This window comes from Micropterus dolomieu, linkage group LG20 (genome assembly GCF_021292245.1).
Source record: "Micropterus dolomieu isolate WLL.071019.BEF.003 ecotype Adirondacks linkage group LG20, ASM2129224v1, whole genome shotgun sequence".
Lineage (NCBI taxonomy): Eukaryota > Metazoa > Chordata > Actinopteri > Centrarchiformes > Centrarchidae > Micropterus > Micropterus dolomieu.
Window position 1 is genome coordinate 35706134 of NC_060169.1, and position 18001 is coordinate 35724134.

An 18001-nucleotide genomic window follows, 5' to 3' on the forward strand; every position below is an offset into this window, starting at 1 on the left:
TCTAAATTAATATATGTAGCCTCTGTATGATCTACTGTGTGTGCAGCTTTAAGGGGCTATAAATAAATGACCTTGATTCATGACCACGTTTCAAATGAAAAATAAGTGAAATGTGCAAAGTCATAATTATTAAGATCCATCCATCGTCAACCGCTTATCCTGCGTACAGGGTCGCGGGGGGGCTGGAGCCAATCCCAGCTGACATCACCAGTCCATCGCAGGGCTACACATGGACAAACAGCCACTCACGCTCACACCTAAGGACAATTTAGGGTCACCAATCAACATAGGCCGCATGTGTTTGGACGGTGGGAGGAAGCCGGAGCACCTACGCAGACACAGGGAGAAACTGCAAACTCCACACAGAAAGGCCGATAATTACTAAGATGATAATTGCAATTAGTGATTGCTGGGAGTACATTTCTCTTTAAATGTTGTTGCACGTGTCTGGATGAGAGGGGGCGCCAGACCTCCATCACACACATGTTTATCAATAGAATAATTCAGTTTGTACAAAGTGGCGTCCATCTATTCACACACTGCTGCTTCGAAAGTATTGTTATACTGACACATTGACTGACTATGAAACTGAATATACAGTTTATGTACAACTGCATACTTGTATTGTTATAATACCAAATAAAAGTACAAAACCATCCTTCAGTCTATTTCCAATCTGTCATCCATCGGCCCTGCATAAATCCAGCATGTTTCCATAGAGCACAGTTGTGCACAGTTGAGGACCTTGAGGTCATTTGCTGAGTGAAGCCTTTTGATGTTCTCATTAGTCAAAGTCAAAACCAGTCCCTTCATACACTGCCAACTCCCATTCTTCACCTCATAATAAAGGCCTGCCGGTGGTGCTGTGTGTGCTAGACTCTGTGTGTGTGTATACTTTCAGACTTCCCAGCCCTGTCTGTGGCACTCAGCTCTAAGCCCATTGGTTCCTATTGAAAAATTAAATCAGGTCAAATGTAGTTTCATTTTAAAAAAAAAAAGCTCAGTTCCTTTGGGACTGTTCATTTTAAATGTTATTCAAACAGCGGGAAATAATACATTTCTTGGGAACTATTTCCAGCGGCGGATTGTTGGGTGGTTTGATGAATTTTTCCAGCAGCGGGACAGTGTACTGTGTGTGTGATTAATGAAGGAACATGTCACCCAGTAGTGTGGCTCACTGCTGTAACTAACAATGGATCTCTATGGCAATAAGGTCAGGCTCTGGAAACACACACACACACACACACACACACACACACACACACACACACACACACACACACACTACTTGTTATTAGGATCAAGTCATTGTTGGTTCTGACCTTTTTGCAGTTTTTGTTGACAAGAAAATGGGCCTGCATAGAATACTTGCTGGTGGGGATCATGATAATTATGGTGGTTAAATGTCCATTAGTTGTTTGCAGCAGCAGAATTCTGTCCCTAGGAAATAGTTTAAAAAATAAAAGTTTTCAATATGAATTAGCCTTCTCAGTGTTTCTGTATTATATACTATAATATTGGATTATGATGCATTGATATGTAAGCAGACATTAAGTTGTCACTGGTCGAGGTGTAGCTGATTTTAACTTGTTTGACTTTTGGTTTTTTTATGTATATATGACTATGTACTGTATTTATTTGATAGTTTATTTTTGTCAAACTACTGTTTCCAAGGTCAAGAATGAATTCTCATGCTCTACTTTTAACTACTTATGTTGTTGGGTAATTTATTCTATACAAGCATTACAAAATATAAAATGAAACTTGTACAGTGTGTAATATACAAGGGGTAAAATACGTCTGGCAAAACACAAGGAGGGAACTCTGTACTAAATCACTTGGTCAGACTCAGACTGTTGAAGCCTCATTTTGGCCTCAGCTAAACTTCAGAATTCCTTTTTGTACACGAGGACTGTGGATTTTGCCCCCCCATCTCACACACTGAAATTATTCAGTAAGGGATCACTTCACGCCCAGAAGGACTGACTACAGTGACCAATTAATCTTTTAAGAATAGTTTGAAGACTCGTGCTCCTATCCGTTTGGTACAGTACAGAGAAATGTACATTCCTCCAACACAAATATCACCTTTGAATTTAAACATCAAATTTAAATTACATCCTGAAACAATGAAAACATGAAGAAGAATGATAATATTTCCATCACTGCTGGGTTAACCTGCAGCCCCTGGGGGAAAATTTAACTGCTTGGCTCCTCCCATTCCTCCCCTTCTATATGCATTCTGTACATTATTTCTGGAATATTACATGAGCCTGGGTTTGCTGTGTGATCATTTGATTAATCACAAATTAATACAGGGATTTGCACTATGTAAACTCAACATCAGCTGAAAAAACTTAAGGTCTTAAAAGGTTTTGATATTAAGGCAGTTTAACGCCCTTATCATGTCAGTTGGTGTTTTGCTTTTAGTTCATTTTTTTCAAACAAAGTGAATTAATATGACTACCAGTCTCCACACATTGAACCTGAGACGTTTGAGGTCCCCATAGGGGCTGGTGCCTGAGACAGGTGCCTACTTTGCCCAGTTGTTCATTTGGCCTTGGTTACCATAATGTCACAATTGCATAGTGATTACAGTTTTTTTCAATTGCTAAGATTCAATGGTCAAAACTGAAGCCACTTTTTCAAAACTCTTCACACAGTCTGCATTACCAACCTGGCCAAACAGTTAATCTCACCTCCAAAAGTCACTCAAACCACCAAAACACTTCATATAAGCCTCAAAATAAACTCGTTCAACCAAAACACTGGCAACAATACCCACTCAGAAAGCATACACTGTCACTCATAACACACTGACCTACAAAACACTAACAACAGGAAGCATTACGTACATTTGTTGAACTTTTATCCTTGAAATGTCACTGATATTTTCATATAAATCAGTATTTCATTATAGAATCCAGTTGTTTTCAGTCACTTTGATACATTTCTCAGATCAGAATTGAAATTCTACTCTACAGCCTCCACATCATCTAGTCGCTTGTGCACATCATATGTAAAAGCAATTTCTTCTTTTGAGAAATTGCGAATTGCACATGCTTTGACACATTTATGCAAATTATTATGTACATTTGTCTGCTGTTCAATCATGTTTTTATCAACTTAGAAATATAGCAAAAATTCGATCTATGTTAACTTTTAAGGACACCGAGAACATTTTACACGCCTTCATCTCATCACGCATGGATTATTGCAACAGCCTTTTCACCTGTTTAACCCAAAAATCCAGACTGTCCAGAACTCAGCTGCCAGGCTTTTAACCAGAACAAAGAAATATGACCACATTACTCCTATTTTAGCTTCATTACACTGGCTCCCAGTATGTTTTAGAATTGACTTTATGGCCTCTCGCCTTGTTATATTTCTGAACTTTTAGTCCCATACGCACCAGCACGTACCTTGAGATCCTCGGGCAGAGGTCTGTATGTTCCAGAGTCTCGACTGAAAACTAAAGGGGACAGAGCGTTTGCTGTCAGGGCCCCGAGGCTCTGGAACAGCCTGCCCGAGGAAATCAGGTCGGCTGAGTCAGTGAACTCTTTTAAGTCCCTTCTTAAAACCTACCTTTATAGGAGAGCCTTTCCCGATCATATTTGACTTTATTTTATCCCTTTTATTTTATTGTATTTTATTGTATTTTATTCTATTTTACTTATTTAATATTTATCTTAAACCTGTATTTTAGTCTTTTCAATGTTTTCATGCTTTTATCTTGTATTGTTTTTGTATTATTGTCTTTTGGGTATTATTGTCTTTACACTTGTTAAAGCACTTTGTAACTTGTTGAAAAGTGCTCTACAAATAAAGATTATTATTATTATTATTATTATACTGGTTCTTTGTTGTGTAACTGTGAATCCTGTCCAGTCTCTTGCAATGTTTACTGTAACTCTGTACTGTTGAGATTAATCTATGCCATACAGAAAAAGTACAGCCTTGTGCATTTTCAATCAGTCATCAAAAGTTTAGCCATAGTTTACCAATAGAAATAGTTTTGCAAATGTACCAAAGCAACTGAGAAAAAATGTAAGAAACCTGTAACATATTTTCACTTTATTGACTGTACTATAGTATATGTTACAAGAATGAATCAGAAATGCATTCAGTAATTTACTTGTGAAAAAAAGAAGTTTCTGACATTTCAGTGGTGCAATACACTTTTTCTCAGTTGTTCACACAGTAACACTTGTACCTGAGACCCAATGACCACAGTATATAATTGATGTACCATCCCCTTAAACCAATTCTGCTAAAATATAAGCACATTTCTTGCTTTACGTTCAGCTTGCAGTTTAACAGTAAAACCACATTCAAAACATCACACATATTTCTCTAAAACATAAAATGGATGTAAATGTTCTGCAAAGATTTTCTATATGCTGTATATCTGTCCAGCTACAGCAAAAATGCAGGACATTTGCAATCATTCTGTTTTGAACGTGTTTTGAACAGTTTTGGACACAGTGTGTTAGCATTTGAAAAATGTGCTGCAGATGTCCAGTACAGTGTTTTGCAGGTGGTGAAGTAGTAAAGAGAAAAGAGTTCATGGATTTTGGAGAAAGTGGTCATTGAATGCATTTTGTGTGAAAGCAATGAAAAATGATTCACAGTTTGGTTCACATACACTTCTGTTTCACTGACTGTGTGAAGAGTTTTGGCAATGTGACTTCAGTTTTGACCAAAAAAACTGTAATACTATTCTGTTTGATTCAGTTTTATTTACATAGCGCCAAGAAAGACAGACAGAGAGACAAAGAGAGAGAGAGCAGGAGGGAAAAGAACATCCAGTAGCCCAAAGCAAGTTTCACATAGAGTTGCAAAATAATAGTAATGGTAGTGGTAATCAATTCATCAATATATATCATTGAAAATGTGTAATAGTACTATTAATGATGTGGTAGCCAGTGTCAAGCAGGAACATGGGGGCAGCAGGCAGCCCACAACAACAGATCCAGACTCTAGAGGTCTGGAGGCAGAACCTGCAGAAAGAAGCATAGAGGAGAGGGAAGAGAAAGCACAAAACTACAGGAGAGGGAAGAAGTCGAGTTATTAACATGCATTAATGGGATAAGAATGCATACAGATGGAAAGAGAAGAGGTGGAGAGAGGAGCTCAGTGCATCATGGGAAGTCCCCCGGCAGTCTAGACCTATAGCAGCATAACTAAGGGATGGTTCAGGACTCACCTGAGCCAGCCCTAACTATAAGCTTTATCAAAGAGGAAAGTCTTAAGCCTACTCTTAAATGTGGAGATGGTGTCTGCCTCCTGAACCCAAACTGGAACCTGGTTCCACAGGACAGGAGCTTGATAGCTGAACGCTCTGGCTCCTAGTCTACTTTTGGAGACTCTAGGAACCACAAGTAACCCTGCATTCTGGGAGCACAGTGCTCTGGTGGGGTAGTAAGGTACTATGAGCTCTTGAAGTTAGATGGAGCCTTATGATTCAGGGCTTTGTAGGTGAGGTTGTCAGCGCCTTAGCTTGCTGTCAGACAGCCATTTCCTTTTATGCGTAGGAATGCAGAAGTTCTACGGGTGAGAAAATGTAGTTCCAAAAGAAATGGCTGTCTAAGGGCAAGGCAAAGCGCTGAAAATATTCTAAAGGTAATACACTGACTATGGATAAGAACCTCATACAGCCTCACTTCAAAATCCCGAACTATCCCTTAAAGGACTACACTTGATACAAAAATTGTAAATTAAGATAAAAATTCAGAATGTGGACCTGGTACGTGGTACACTACAACAAATAGAATTGGCTTTAGTGTTTTCCAGGTTGGGTGTGAGTTATATATAATATATTTATAGTTTAGTGTTACAATTGATTAATAGGCTCGAGTCGAAGATGCTACAACTCCACGACGACGATGAGAATGCTCCTATATTTCACTGCAAATATGTAATATAGAAATGGTGAAGTAGTATTGAAGGTCTATGCCTTATGGCTATGAACATTATGAGTATTACACTACAGACAGCTACATGGGTGAGCTACATGTGCAGCTCTACACTGGTACACACTCTGACTACAGGAATTTTAAAGTGATGGATATGACTGCTCCTCCATATGCTTACTGCTCCTCCACACCACATGGGACAGAGGGGTTGGTCATCAGGCTGCCTGCACAGCGCTCCGTCAAGTTGCTAGAGACAACCAGGGTGCAGCCGGAAAAGATCTGTTTTACCCTTCAGAATTAAAGCATGTTTTTAATCACCATGGACGTTAAATGATATTGAGAACGAGGTGTATACAATAAAAACGTAATCATAGCTGCTTACTCAGTGGAATCTGTAAGGTGAGATTTTAAAATTCCAAATATGATAGGCAAAATAGACACATTTTCCTCTGATTTACGTATAAATAATAATTAAAATGCATGTTCAAGAGTTACCCTAATTTCTATGAACAGTGAGAATGCCAGAATGTTACCTGCAAAAGTGAAAAGCACGTTCATGTATTCACAGTTTGACGTTCCAATTTACATAATGAAACAGAAAAAATGGACATGTTAACTGGGCTTTTACCACATGTTAACTTAACTGGGGGACAAAGACAAAGCATGTTAGCCTCTTTGGTGAGAGTATTAGCCTACTGATGAGTTATTAACATAAATAAATAAATAATAGCCTTCATGACTAAATGAAGAGAGTAGCACCAGCTAAAGCAGTAGGTTTGGCTTTGGTTTTTACTTTGAAAGTGATGAGCGGAAGCTGTAGCCTGTGTCTGTGTCTAACCTGACTCTGGTCCCAAGTTGTGTGTCAGGCAGGCAGACGTGCTGTGGAGACACTTTACCGGAGACACAAAGTACCGGCGCGTTCATCTCTCTGACACCTCACTCGTCTCTCTCGGTCACTTTTTGGACGTTTCTGTCTTTGGCCCGGGGTGTGGCTTCTGAGAATCAGGGTCGTGGATTATTGGGCTGTTTTTGGAGAATAACTGATGCATCTCCATATGAGCGCATGACCTCTCCTCCCTCAAAAGGTAAGGTGTTTATTTCTTCCCAAACAAACACTCACGTCCGACTGAAAGCACCGCCGTCAACCTGCGGCTGCTGCCGTCCAAAAAGACCGGTTATTGTCAAATTCACCGAGTCAGGTCTCGGAGCTGCTGATGCGCATGATTCCAAAAACAGAGCCATTGTGTGGAAGCGTCGCTTTACGTGTAAAAACTTAGAAACTCGCTGTTGAAAAAACACACACACCCTCCCTGCTCTCGCTGTGCCACTGTACAGTTTCTGGATGCAGGTGGACTTCACTAACAGCAAGAACTCCATGAAGCCTAATACTCATAGAGGCTTGCTGTGTGACATTGCAATGAGTTTGCCTTCACCAATAGAATTTTAACTACCAATTTATATTATTTTCTTTACGGATTAATCCCATCAATCAAAAATAATAATATATGTATAGATTATAAGATTAGAATAGGCTATAATTCAAAAATAATACAATGCCCATAAAAAAATCCCAATATTCCAAATTAATATTTTGATATAACTCTAAAAACAAACAGTCCAGAAACACAAAGAGATTTAATTTACTATCATATGAAATAAAGAAAAGCACATCTCTATGTTGCTATAACAATCTATTGTGTGGTGCTTTTGTATTAATGGATGAAAATGATTATTAGATTAGCAAGTTTGAGTATCAAATAACATTCTGCCTTTTTGTCCTGCAATAAAAACTAATATAAAAAAAGCTCCACCTACTAATTCATAATTATATATATATGCCATTATAATGGCAGGATTACAATCCAAGCAAAGTGCTTCTGACCTGAGAGATACTCCTGATACATCCCTGTGGTAATACTTTGTGATAATTTGATTAATTGCTAATTTGTTTGGTAATGTTGTATGCATCATCATCAATCAGATTCTAAATGGCCATGATAAAGATAAAACAATGTAGCACCTTTTATTATTACATAATCTTGAGGCCTCATCTTGTGGAGGACCCCTGCGTTCAAAGAATGCTCAAATTTGGTGCAGAGATATCCTTTTAGCACCTGGTATGGGTCAAGCTCCAAAAATTCTGGATTTTCAATTTTCTATAATGCAACCCAGTAGCATCTTTTATCCTTGCTTAGTAAATGACAGTGTCTTTTACACTCCTCAAATTGGGATTGTGGAGTGTAAAACATCGATTTTCGTCATATATTTGTAGTCTAAGCCCAAACTGAGACAAGCTGATGACATTTAAATGACATCTAGGGTTGGGTATCGTTTTTTTACAATTCCAGTGCCAAATGGGATCAGCTTTTAAAATGGTCCCTAAATTGTGCCTGATACTTGAAAAAAAGAAGAAAATTATATTGTTACGGTGTTCTCCAGTGTTTCCATGAGGTCAGTAAAAGTGTCATGGCTGTCAGTGAATGTGTGATATGTGTAGGAGCCTGTCAATCATTTATTTTCCTACATGTGATTGGCAGAGAGTTAAAGGGGGCGGTTGTTGTAGTTCCTGCTAGCCTGGAAGAAAGTGTGTTAGCCTGAGGACAGAGAGGGTGAAGAGCGAGAGACTTTAACACATGTTCTCTGCTGAGCCAGGGTTGTTTCTTTGGCGTAGGCTGTGGCTCACGGTAGCCTGTATTGTTGCAGCATTAATAAAGAAGAAGATTTCATTGAGGAACGCTACATTTGGTAACGTTACTACGGTGAATAATGGCGCAGCTTCTTATGTCTGTTTCGGAGCACCAGAGTGAAAATATTTCAATCGACACTTTTAAGTGGTGCCAAAATAAGGTACCTAAATTTGCATTTTAATTTGGTCTGGTAGGGACCGGTCAAATTGGAACTGGTTCCATTTTAGCACCAGGTTTTGGTACTCAACCCTAATGACATCATGGTTATTTTCTCAGACTTGACAAAGTTCCTCCAGAAATGTAGAGGACATTACACAACTGTTTTCACAGGCTGACTACAGGGTCCCTCTAAGGACTTTATTAGTTTTATTATCTCTTATCTGCCAAAAAATTCCTTCTCTGTTATGCTTGTATCTCGTGCTCCTCTCTTTTGTGGAGTCCCACAGGGATTTTTATTTTGTGTCCTGTTTTATTTACTATTGAATGCGTCCCCTGGGGAGCTCACTCGTAGAGTGATTTTCATTGCTATGCAGATGATACAACTTTTAAACCCGACAAAGCCTGGACCACCGATATGCTATTAATTATGTCCTGCCTCTCTGAAATTAAGAATCGGATGTCCATAAATGTCCTGCAGTTGAATGACTCAAAATTAGAAATAATTATAATTATACCCACTGGAGCTTCAACACAAGCAGCATTAGGGATCTCTCGTCTAGTCTGGGTGCCTTGTTAAATAATGTTAAAAAACTATTATATTATTTCTGAGTTTCATTTTGGTGCTCAGGTAAAGTGATGCTGTCCTGCTTTGTACGATTGCGGCATTTAACAGATAATTCCTTTCATTCGCTGAGCAAGCAAAGGTTACCTGTGAGTTTTAGAATTGATTTTAAGATTTTACTGCTCATTTTGAAAGCTTTGAATGTTCAGGCTCCTTGATCTGTTAACTCCCTATGAGCCTGATCACTGCGTGAGATCCTCTGGCACCTACTAATGGTTCTAAGATCTCCACTCAAAAATTTCACATATATCTTTTTCTTAATTGATAGAATTTGTAAATAATTTTATCGTGTTTTATATTCTATTATATATAATTTTATTATTTGGTTTTACTGCGAAGCACTTTAACTTTGTTTTTAATATTGCTATATAAATAAAGTTATTATTATTATTAATACATACACAATTCACAGAGTAGGGGATTTATTTTGTGGGGTGTGGGGGGGTTAATTGAGGTCCACAGCTCCATTTTGCCCCGAGGTTTGCTAGTAGCTTAATAAGCCTTTTTAACTAGTCATTTCACCATGACAAACCAGACACATTAGTCTTTTTTTTGATTTAGTCATTAATATCACAGTCGACAATTGTGCTGCTGCAGAAATATTTTAATTTGATGTGTCCACTTCCTGTACACAGGTTGGGGCTCACCCAGCTGGAAAGAGACCCTGACCTGGGGAAAAATCCAGATGAACATGGAGTCATTTATCCTCTGGAGGGCTGCCCTCATCTTCCTCATGGTTCCCTCTGTCCAGGTACTAAAAATGGATGGATGGATGGATGGATGGATGGATAATTGGAGAAATGAATCCAGGCACTGGATTTTCCGCTATCTACTGACTACTAAATATTAGAAACACCTTCCTGATGCACAGTTGTAGCCCCATGGTGTACTTCAAACAGATTCGCTATTATATTTTTTATTATTCAGTACATTTATAGATTTTTGCTTTTACCACCTGGCTCACAGTCAACAGCAGATTATCACATTCACTGGTGAATGAAATAAACATGGACCCAATTAGAGAAACCTTGTCACGGTTCACACGCTGCACACCCAGGCTCTGACTTCTCGCTGCCGCTGCTGTCAGCTCTGTTGCTTAATTTGATCTGACCTGTCCAAATCAAATTGTTTGCACAGGTCAAAAAGCCGCTATGCAGTGTGAAGAGCCTGCTGGACTCAGTGACCTGCTGGATGTGAATGTCACCTCTTTACATGATGCAAAACTGAGCGCAGGATTTTCTTTGGCAAATATAGCAGCTACTTAATCCCTGACAACAGGCTGCTGTGGACTGTGTTCTCCATGATCAACTCAGAAAAGAGATCTTTATTTGGACCACGGCTGTTTAGATGAGAGAAAAAACACATTGACATATTTTTGGGTCAGGTTTTATTTTGTTACACAGTTCCCTAAGGCCTGAACCCTTTAGAGAAGCAGGAATATTTGTTCAATCTATTTTCAGGGGACTGGAACTTCAAACCTTGCAGTGTTTACTATTGATCGCTTGCTATTCTGGTGAACTGGGAGTTTAAGTTTTGTTCAGGTTTGAACAGGGAGTTCACTGCTCAAACACTGTACACAGAGTTTATTTTAAAGTTAATTCAGCCTACCATCTGAAAGATTAATGGTGTTAAAGCTATACAGGGTGTTAAAAGAAATCTGCAGCAGTTGCAGTGATACACAAATACACAGGCAAGAAAAGTTATAAAGTAAAAATATATTAAGTGAAAAGGTAAAATAATCAGTGATTAGGTAAATTCTGAGATGTTAATATTAGAAACACAAAGTAGCAGAGAAAGAGCGAGTTCTGTGAGCAGTTAACTGAAGGCTTTATTTTTGCTTTGTGTTATTTTTTTGTAATAATAATAATAATACATTTTATTTGTAATGCATTTTACATTTGAAACAAATCTCAAAGTGCTACAGTTAAGATCATAAAAGCAAGGCTAAAACTTCTATATAAAATACAGATAAAAGTGCAACAACTCACAAGGTCAATTAAAACTCATAAGTTCTGCTAAAAAGAAGCCCTTTTTTAAAAGTCTTAGGTGCCCTCAGATGATGCCTTCAAGATCGCTGGTCATTTTTTTCTACCCCATATTCCATTACCAAAAACCTTCAGAAAAGCTGCTATGTGTAAAATTTTAAAATGCATGACTTTGGCACCCTCCAACACACAACACATAGAGTGCTGACTATTGGATCTTGCTGGCATATGGCAAAGATGTCAATCGTGTTTTACTGGCAGATTCCACTCCCGCTTACTGGCATATGCTGCTCACGAACATACATTTTATTTAACAGTTTGGGGGGGGGGGCAATAAACATAAAATTTGTCGAGTGCAATTTTTTTAAGGGGACACAAATAACACAGCCACAATTGTACTTGTATTTGATATGCGCACACAGAGGAAAACCCTACTACTATTATTAGTGTAGCATATCACTGAAAAATGATCCTATGTTTTTCTTTTCTCTGGCCAACAACACAAATCAATAGTTATTTAAATATCGTCGCTGTCGGGCACAAACCTTCTATGTCCCAACTTGTGATTTTTCAGGAAATTAAAAAAACCCTTTGTTTTTATTATAATTGAACACGGCATCATTGAGAGTCACGAGCTGTTTTTATACTTTGTATTGCTAAAATATTTGTAAAAACCACAGACAGACGTAAAGGGTGACCAATAACACTGATTTATTTAAAAAAATAAAAATGATTAAATGTGGAGATAGGAGGTTTCTGCCCGACAGCGATGATATTAGGTTAATAGATAGGTTCAAAGGTTCCCCATGCGGTCATATTATAATTATTAAATTATCTTGCATCCTAATATTTTAGGTTTTTAAAATTTTTGCGTCAGAGCATTTGACTTATTTATTACTGTCAGGTTATAAATAGAATTTCACAAATATAAGAAAAAATGCTCCTGAAAGAGGTCGTTTTTATCAACGGCATTATGTCAAAAGTGATATTTTTGATGTGAGAAGTGGTATATGTCAGTGGAACAGCAGTTGTTTAGGCATAGTGTCGCCATAGCAATGACATATGCTAGTTAGAATTAGTGTCTTGCCATTTTTCATATGCCAGTCAAACAGCAGCAGCATATAATCAAAGTGGCATCCCACTAAGAATCTATATATAATACTAAAGAAAGAGTGGCACACCACTGGTACATGTCGGTGGTGCAGACTGTATATAAAGATGGACAGTGTGTCTCCATTTCCTCTAACTGTTGAAAAATTAAGCCATAAAATATCCCGAATCGAGGCGCTGGTGATGTCATTTGGAGCCACCAGTCTCCAGACCAATCAATACGTTTTGGCTTCACTTTTGGAGAGCTGTCATGTCGGTCATTTTTATATACAGTCTGTGGTCGGTGGGGGAGGAGTGACAAGCTTTTTTTATGTTGCACACAGCAGCAACATACCATAATCTGCAGTGGCATTTGCCAGTAAGACATATAGCCATCTATATATAACTCTCTATACTGTGCTTTTATAATTTCTTCACATTGTTTTTTTCCCCCAAGAACAGACAGCCAATACCTCTTTTAGTGGCTTCTGGCTTCAGCTCTAAATCTATTTTTAAATCTGTACATTCCAAGGTTTCTGCATACTTTTGGAATAATAAAAAACAATGTTTACACAAGACACCCTTTTAAATATTAATACATAATGGTGGTATATCACTCCCTAATTCGGTTGAGTTTTTTTTACTGTAGCTACTGTTAATATACTCAGCATGCTTTACTAGAGGCAGTGCCACCTTAATCCCCTAGCTGGGTTAGCATGAAGCTCAGCTACTGTGAGCCACTTTCCCTCCCTGCCTTGCTGCTGCACTTCCCTCACTTTCTTGCTCATCTTTTTCTAAATCAGTGGTAAGCTGCTCAAGTCAGGAGGAATTTTGGTTTTCAGTTAATCAGTTTGTCACACCTTCAACACAGAAGAAAATGTAAATGTTTTATATGTTTTGCATCCTTCGATCAGTTTGGCTTCCTAATGACACCCTTCTTCAGATGCCTGGAGAAAAGATTAGGCATTATATGCAGGGCCAGAGACCATGTTTTCCTGCGGGTCTACTCCCCAAAGGTATTAGGGCTGCAACTAACAATTATTTTCATTGTCGATTAATCTGTCGATTATTAGTTGTTTGTTCTGTAAAATGTCAGAAAATGGTGAAAAATGTTGATCAGTGTTTACTAAAGCCCAGCTTGACGTCCTCAAACATCTTGTTTTGTCCCAATCCAAAGATATTCAGTTTAGAGGAGTAAAGAAACCAGAAAAAAAATCACATTTTAAGAAGCTAGAATCAGACAATGGATGGGGCGGCTGTGGCTCAGGAGAAAGAGCGGGTTGGCCGTTAATCGGACGGTCGGCAATCGGAAGGTCGGCTCCCCCAGGCTGCATGTCAAAGTGTCCTTGGGCAAGATAATGAACCCTGAATTGCCCCTGGCGGCTGTTCCGCCAGTGTATGAATGTGAGTGAATGGTGAATGCAGATGTAGTGTAAAAGCGCTTTGAGTGGTTGAAAAGACTAGAAAGGTGCTATACAAATACGGAGCATTTTACATTTACAATTTTGCCATTTTTTCTTAAAAAAATACTATCAGTTATCAAAATAGTTGGCGATTCATTTTATATTTGGCAATTAATGAATTTATTGATTTTGTTTGAACACTTTTCATACTCTTAAACCATTTAACCCTTTATCAGTCACACTAAGAAATAAATTAGCAAAAGAATGTACAAAAGTGTGATTGATAAGGCTTAAAGTTTACTATGTTAAATAAAATATGTATAAATATGTAACTTTACATATATCAATTCAATTTCAGCCTCATTATCATGTTATATTTGTCCGATAATTGAAAAGAAAATGTAACGTTTATAGCTAAGTTCACTATTACCCTTTTGGACAGGTGTAGCTATTCAATGCATAGTGTTATTCAATAAGGATCAGCTACGATGGCTATTTCAGAAATAATGAGCAGGACTAATAGTTCAAATCGTAATATGCAAAGAGTAAACTGTTTTAAAGATATGCCTATCTGAAGGTAAAACCACAGGCTGTATAAATAAGGGTAAAATACATACATTTAACAAAGAAATAGGCTGTATGATCCTGCGCAGTATGAGCTGTTTGTCCACTTTTCTGAGGTAATGAAGAGATACATTTTATCATCATATGAGAGGTCATGACAGTACACTTCGGGTTCAGATTCAGCTCGTCTCAGCAACAAATATTTTTTTCCAACATTGCTACCCAGTGGATATAATTGCCATTACACACTCCATTCAATGAGAGGAAGCTAAAAATCAGGTGTGGCGTGGTTTAATTACAGTAATTTGACTGCGAAAAAAGGCCAACCACACGTTAAAGGGTTAATAAGGAGGCCACTTCTAAGCTGTGTTGCCATTCAATGGAACAAGACCTGAACAAAGAATGACATGGGACACAGATCTTAGGTCTGTGCACTTGTCTTCCATGACTGCACAGCACTCCTAATACAGTTTCTAGGTAGTTCATCAAATAAATATATCTACGATCAAAGTACCCCAAATATACCCTGAACGCTGACTTGTGATAACTGCAAATGCATGGATGGATCAGTGACCCACATGTATTGGCCTGGCCCAACCCTGCAACTGTTTGCGAAATCTGTGTTTGACACTCTTATCTCAAATTACACAGCATACAATGTAACTGCACCTCCTGGGGCACTCGTTCACCTGTTGGAATACATTTGTCTGCCACAGAACGTAACACCCTTGCCCTCTTCTGATTCATCAGACTATTTTGTTAAGGTGGAAGGACACAGTGATAGTGATGGTAAGTCAGAGCTTGAACCCTTTTTTTTTCTTTCTGAGAAAAACAGAATAAAACGATTTGGAGAAAGTAAGTACAGGCAGATGGTGATATACAGGAGGAGGCCCACTTTAACTTCAACCTCTCACGAATGTGTCTGTTTGCATATTGATGAAACTACAGTCCTCAAGTACTGAGGGATGAAGGAATAAATGTTAGCAGAATTAAAAGACTACAAGTAAAGAGGAACAGACAGGTGTTTCCACTGAGGCCTTCCACCCTGCCTTCCAATTAGAGCGACACATACAGTGTGAGCTTATGACGGCGAAGGTGAAAGAAAAAACATTGGACCGTAAAACCTGCCGAACGTCTATTAACACATTACATGTTCCACCAGTAGGTCCATTGTTATTCTCCATTCAAGGTGGGCTACAAGGCTAATTCTCTACAAACATTTGGCATTTCTTTAGAGCAATATCTTCCTCCTACCAGATTTGCAACAAATGGTACAGGAGACTGTGGTGATAAGACAGGTCAGGCATGGACAGGTCCTACGCTGACTGATGTAGACTGGGATGTGTTCCAATCCAGCTGTGACAACATCTGTGAGTTTATGGAAGTAGTGACAGTCATTTCTAAACCAGAAAGCATGGGTTGATGGATCCATCCGAATCCAGCAATGAATATGAGAGGCGAACTTTACAAACTGCACTGATAAAGACAAGAATATTTATGTCAAACAATTTCTGCTTGATGACTATGTCAGCACATATCCTAATTAATTTGTCCCCTTGCTGACTATGTCCCCATCCCACCGGTTATTACTATGAAGCTCTTGCACCATCTGCTTCTTTATCTCATTTTTAATTGTGAATGAAGATAAACACTGACACATTCATATTCCCAATAAAAAGATTTTACAGGATTTTTGACGTATGAGGTCCACAGATGCTCGTTTTCTATTAAAGGTGCATTTAGTAAATGGTAATCTGCAACAAGACATGCAGCTAATGGAAATACCTGTACAATGCAGAGGCTTTTTTTTGTAATTAGGGTCAGTCAACCCTTAAAGCCCCTGTGTGGAGATAATTTAATAGGATGATCTGTCTAATGATTCTAATAACTTAACTTTTGCTTGTAGAAAATTTAGACAGTCACGGTGAAAACTAATGCAGTTTATGTGTTGTGTTCATCTTATATATGTCATTGTCCCAGAGTCAGATTCTTGGGAGGTAGGGGTGAGGTGTATTGGTATCCTATTGTCTTTTTTGTTAATGCCACTGGTTGTCGCCAAAGTAACATATTTCCTTCCTTCCTTTAAATATAAACTTTGTGTTGGCACTATCGTGATCAGCCTTTAGGTATGCATTTAGTACTTAGCCACTGAGAAATGGCTAGGTCACACCAGCATTTAAAACAGAGAAATTTGAAAGTAATTTGAGTGGAATCCCCATGAGAACACATTTGTTCATGTAGGTGAAGTAAATCTGTGTGAATCTTTCATATGGAGATCAACTTTTTCTGCACCATCCAATTTCTGATAACCTTGAGTATAAAATTCTCCTCAAAAGACATGTGGCATGGTTCGCAGTGAGTCGCCATGATTGGATGGTTCAAATACATTCCCTTAAATTAAATATCTGACTTAAACCTGCACTAATAGACTATTTGGCAACTTGGTTGTAAACATAAAATGGACATATTATCTCCTTATAAAGTGCTGCTGGTAACAAAGTTGAAAGTGAGTGTGAGCCAAATCAGTATAGTTGAGCCATGAAACCAGAAGAAAGAGGTGAAAGTTGCCAAATTGCTCAGTAGAGCTGATGGGCACTGGAGAACTGGGTAATAATTGTCTTTGGGTTTGTCACTACAAGCGACCATTTTCACTGTTTATGTCACCAAGGTTCCAGCACCAACTGTTTTGCTGGGATGCAATAATTAAATTCCGTTTTATTACTTTTAATTTCATTTTCAGCAGTTGTAAAGCCACGAAACCGACTCCACTGTTGTAGAAAAGCAGCTTTGGGCATTTGAAGATGAAAAGGCCAGTAAAGAAGAGTCAAGTTGGTCGTGTAGGCACACTTTGTCTTCAGTCACGTGATACACAACAAAATGAAATTACTGTGGAAAATAGTGGAGTGGCACAGCTACTTTTGAAGCAGTGCAGTGTGCTTGGTAAGTGTGCAGGAGAGAGACTGTGTGCTGACCATTGGAACGGAGTCGAACATTCAATAAGAGCCACAGTTTGGCAGAAAACAAATGCTCCTCAGGAACCAAGCAGAGTTCCACAGTTTTGTTTACCAGCAGCTGAGTATTGTGATGGTGGTAAGCCCTGAAGTGAACTACAGTTTTGCTCTGGGGCTGTAAAGGAGCCCCCCTGTGTTTCCCAAAAACAATCTGGAGGCTGAAGCAGGTCCTTTCAGAAGTCTGTTAGCTTCCCATCCAACCCGCAGAATGGCCAATGATGAAAGTATTGCAACAATTATATATTTGCAATATAACAAAATGTGTGTATATCTCATGCCTTATGTAGCCTAAAGTCAGATCATGGTGGCTCATAGAATGATGGAAAAAGGCCAATTAGTGCCTGCCTTCCTTATTAAAATGGTAGTAGTTTGTTTTTCAATTGTTTTTACCTGTAATATTAAATCACATTTGCAGTTACCACCAGGTAACTGGTAACTGTAATATTAAATCACATTTGCAGTTACCTGGTGGTAACTGCAAATGTGATTTAATATTACAGGCAGAAATGCATTCTGCACTTATGTTTCCAGAATAACAGATATTATCAATTCTCAGTAAACTGGGG

The 18001-nt window shown here is 38.4% G+C and overlaps 1 protein-coding gene across 1 annotated transcript in view; it reads left to right on the top strand.

Annotated features, from left to right (window-relative positions):
* The first annotated feature begins 6781 nt into the window (after nt 1-6781).
* Nucleotides 6782-18001, top strand: part of adamtsl3 (ADAMTS-like 3) — a 170772-nt gene continuing 159552 nt past the window's right edge. The window contains exons 1-2 of the mRNA XM_046033243.1: nt 6782-7000; nt 10019-10134. Of these exons, the coding sequence (XP_045889199.1) occupies nt 6979-7000; nt 10019-10134 (138 nt within the window). The 5' untranslated portion in view covers nt 6782-6978. The remainder of the gene's footprint in view (nt 7001-10018; nt 10135-18001) is intronic.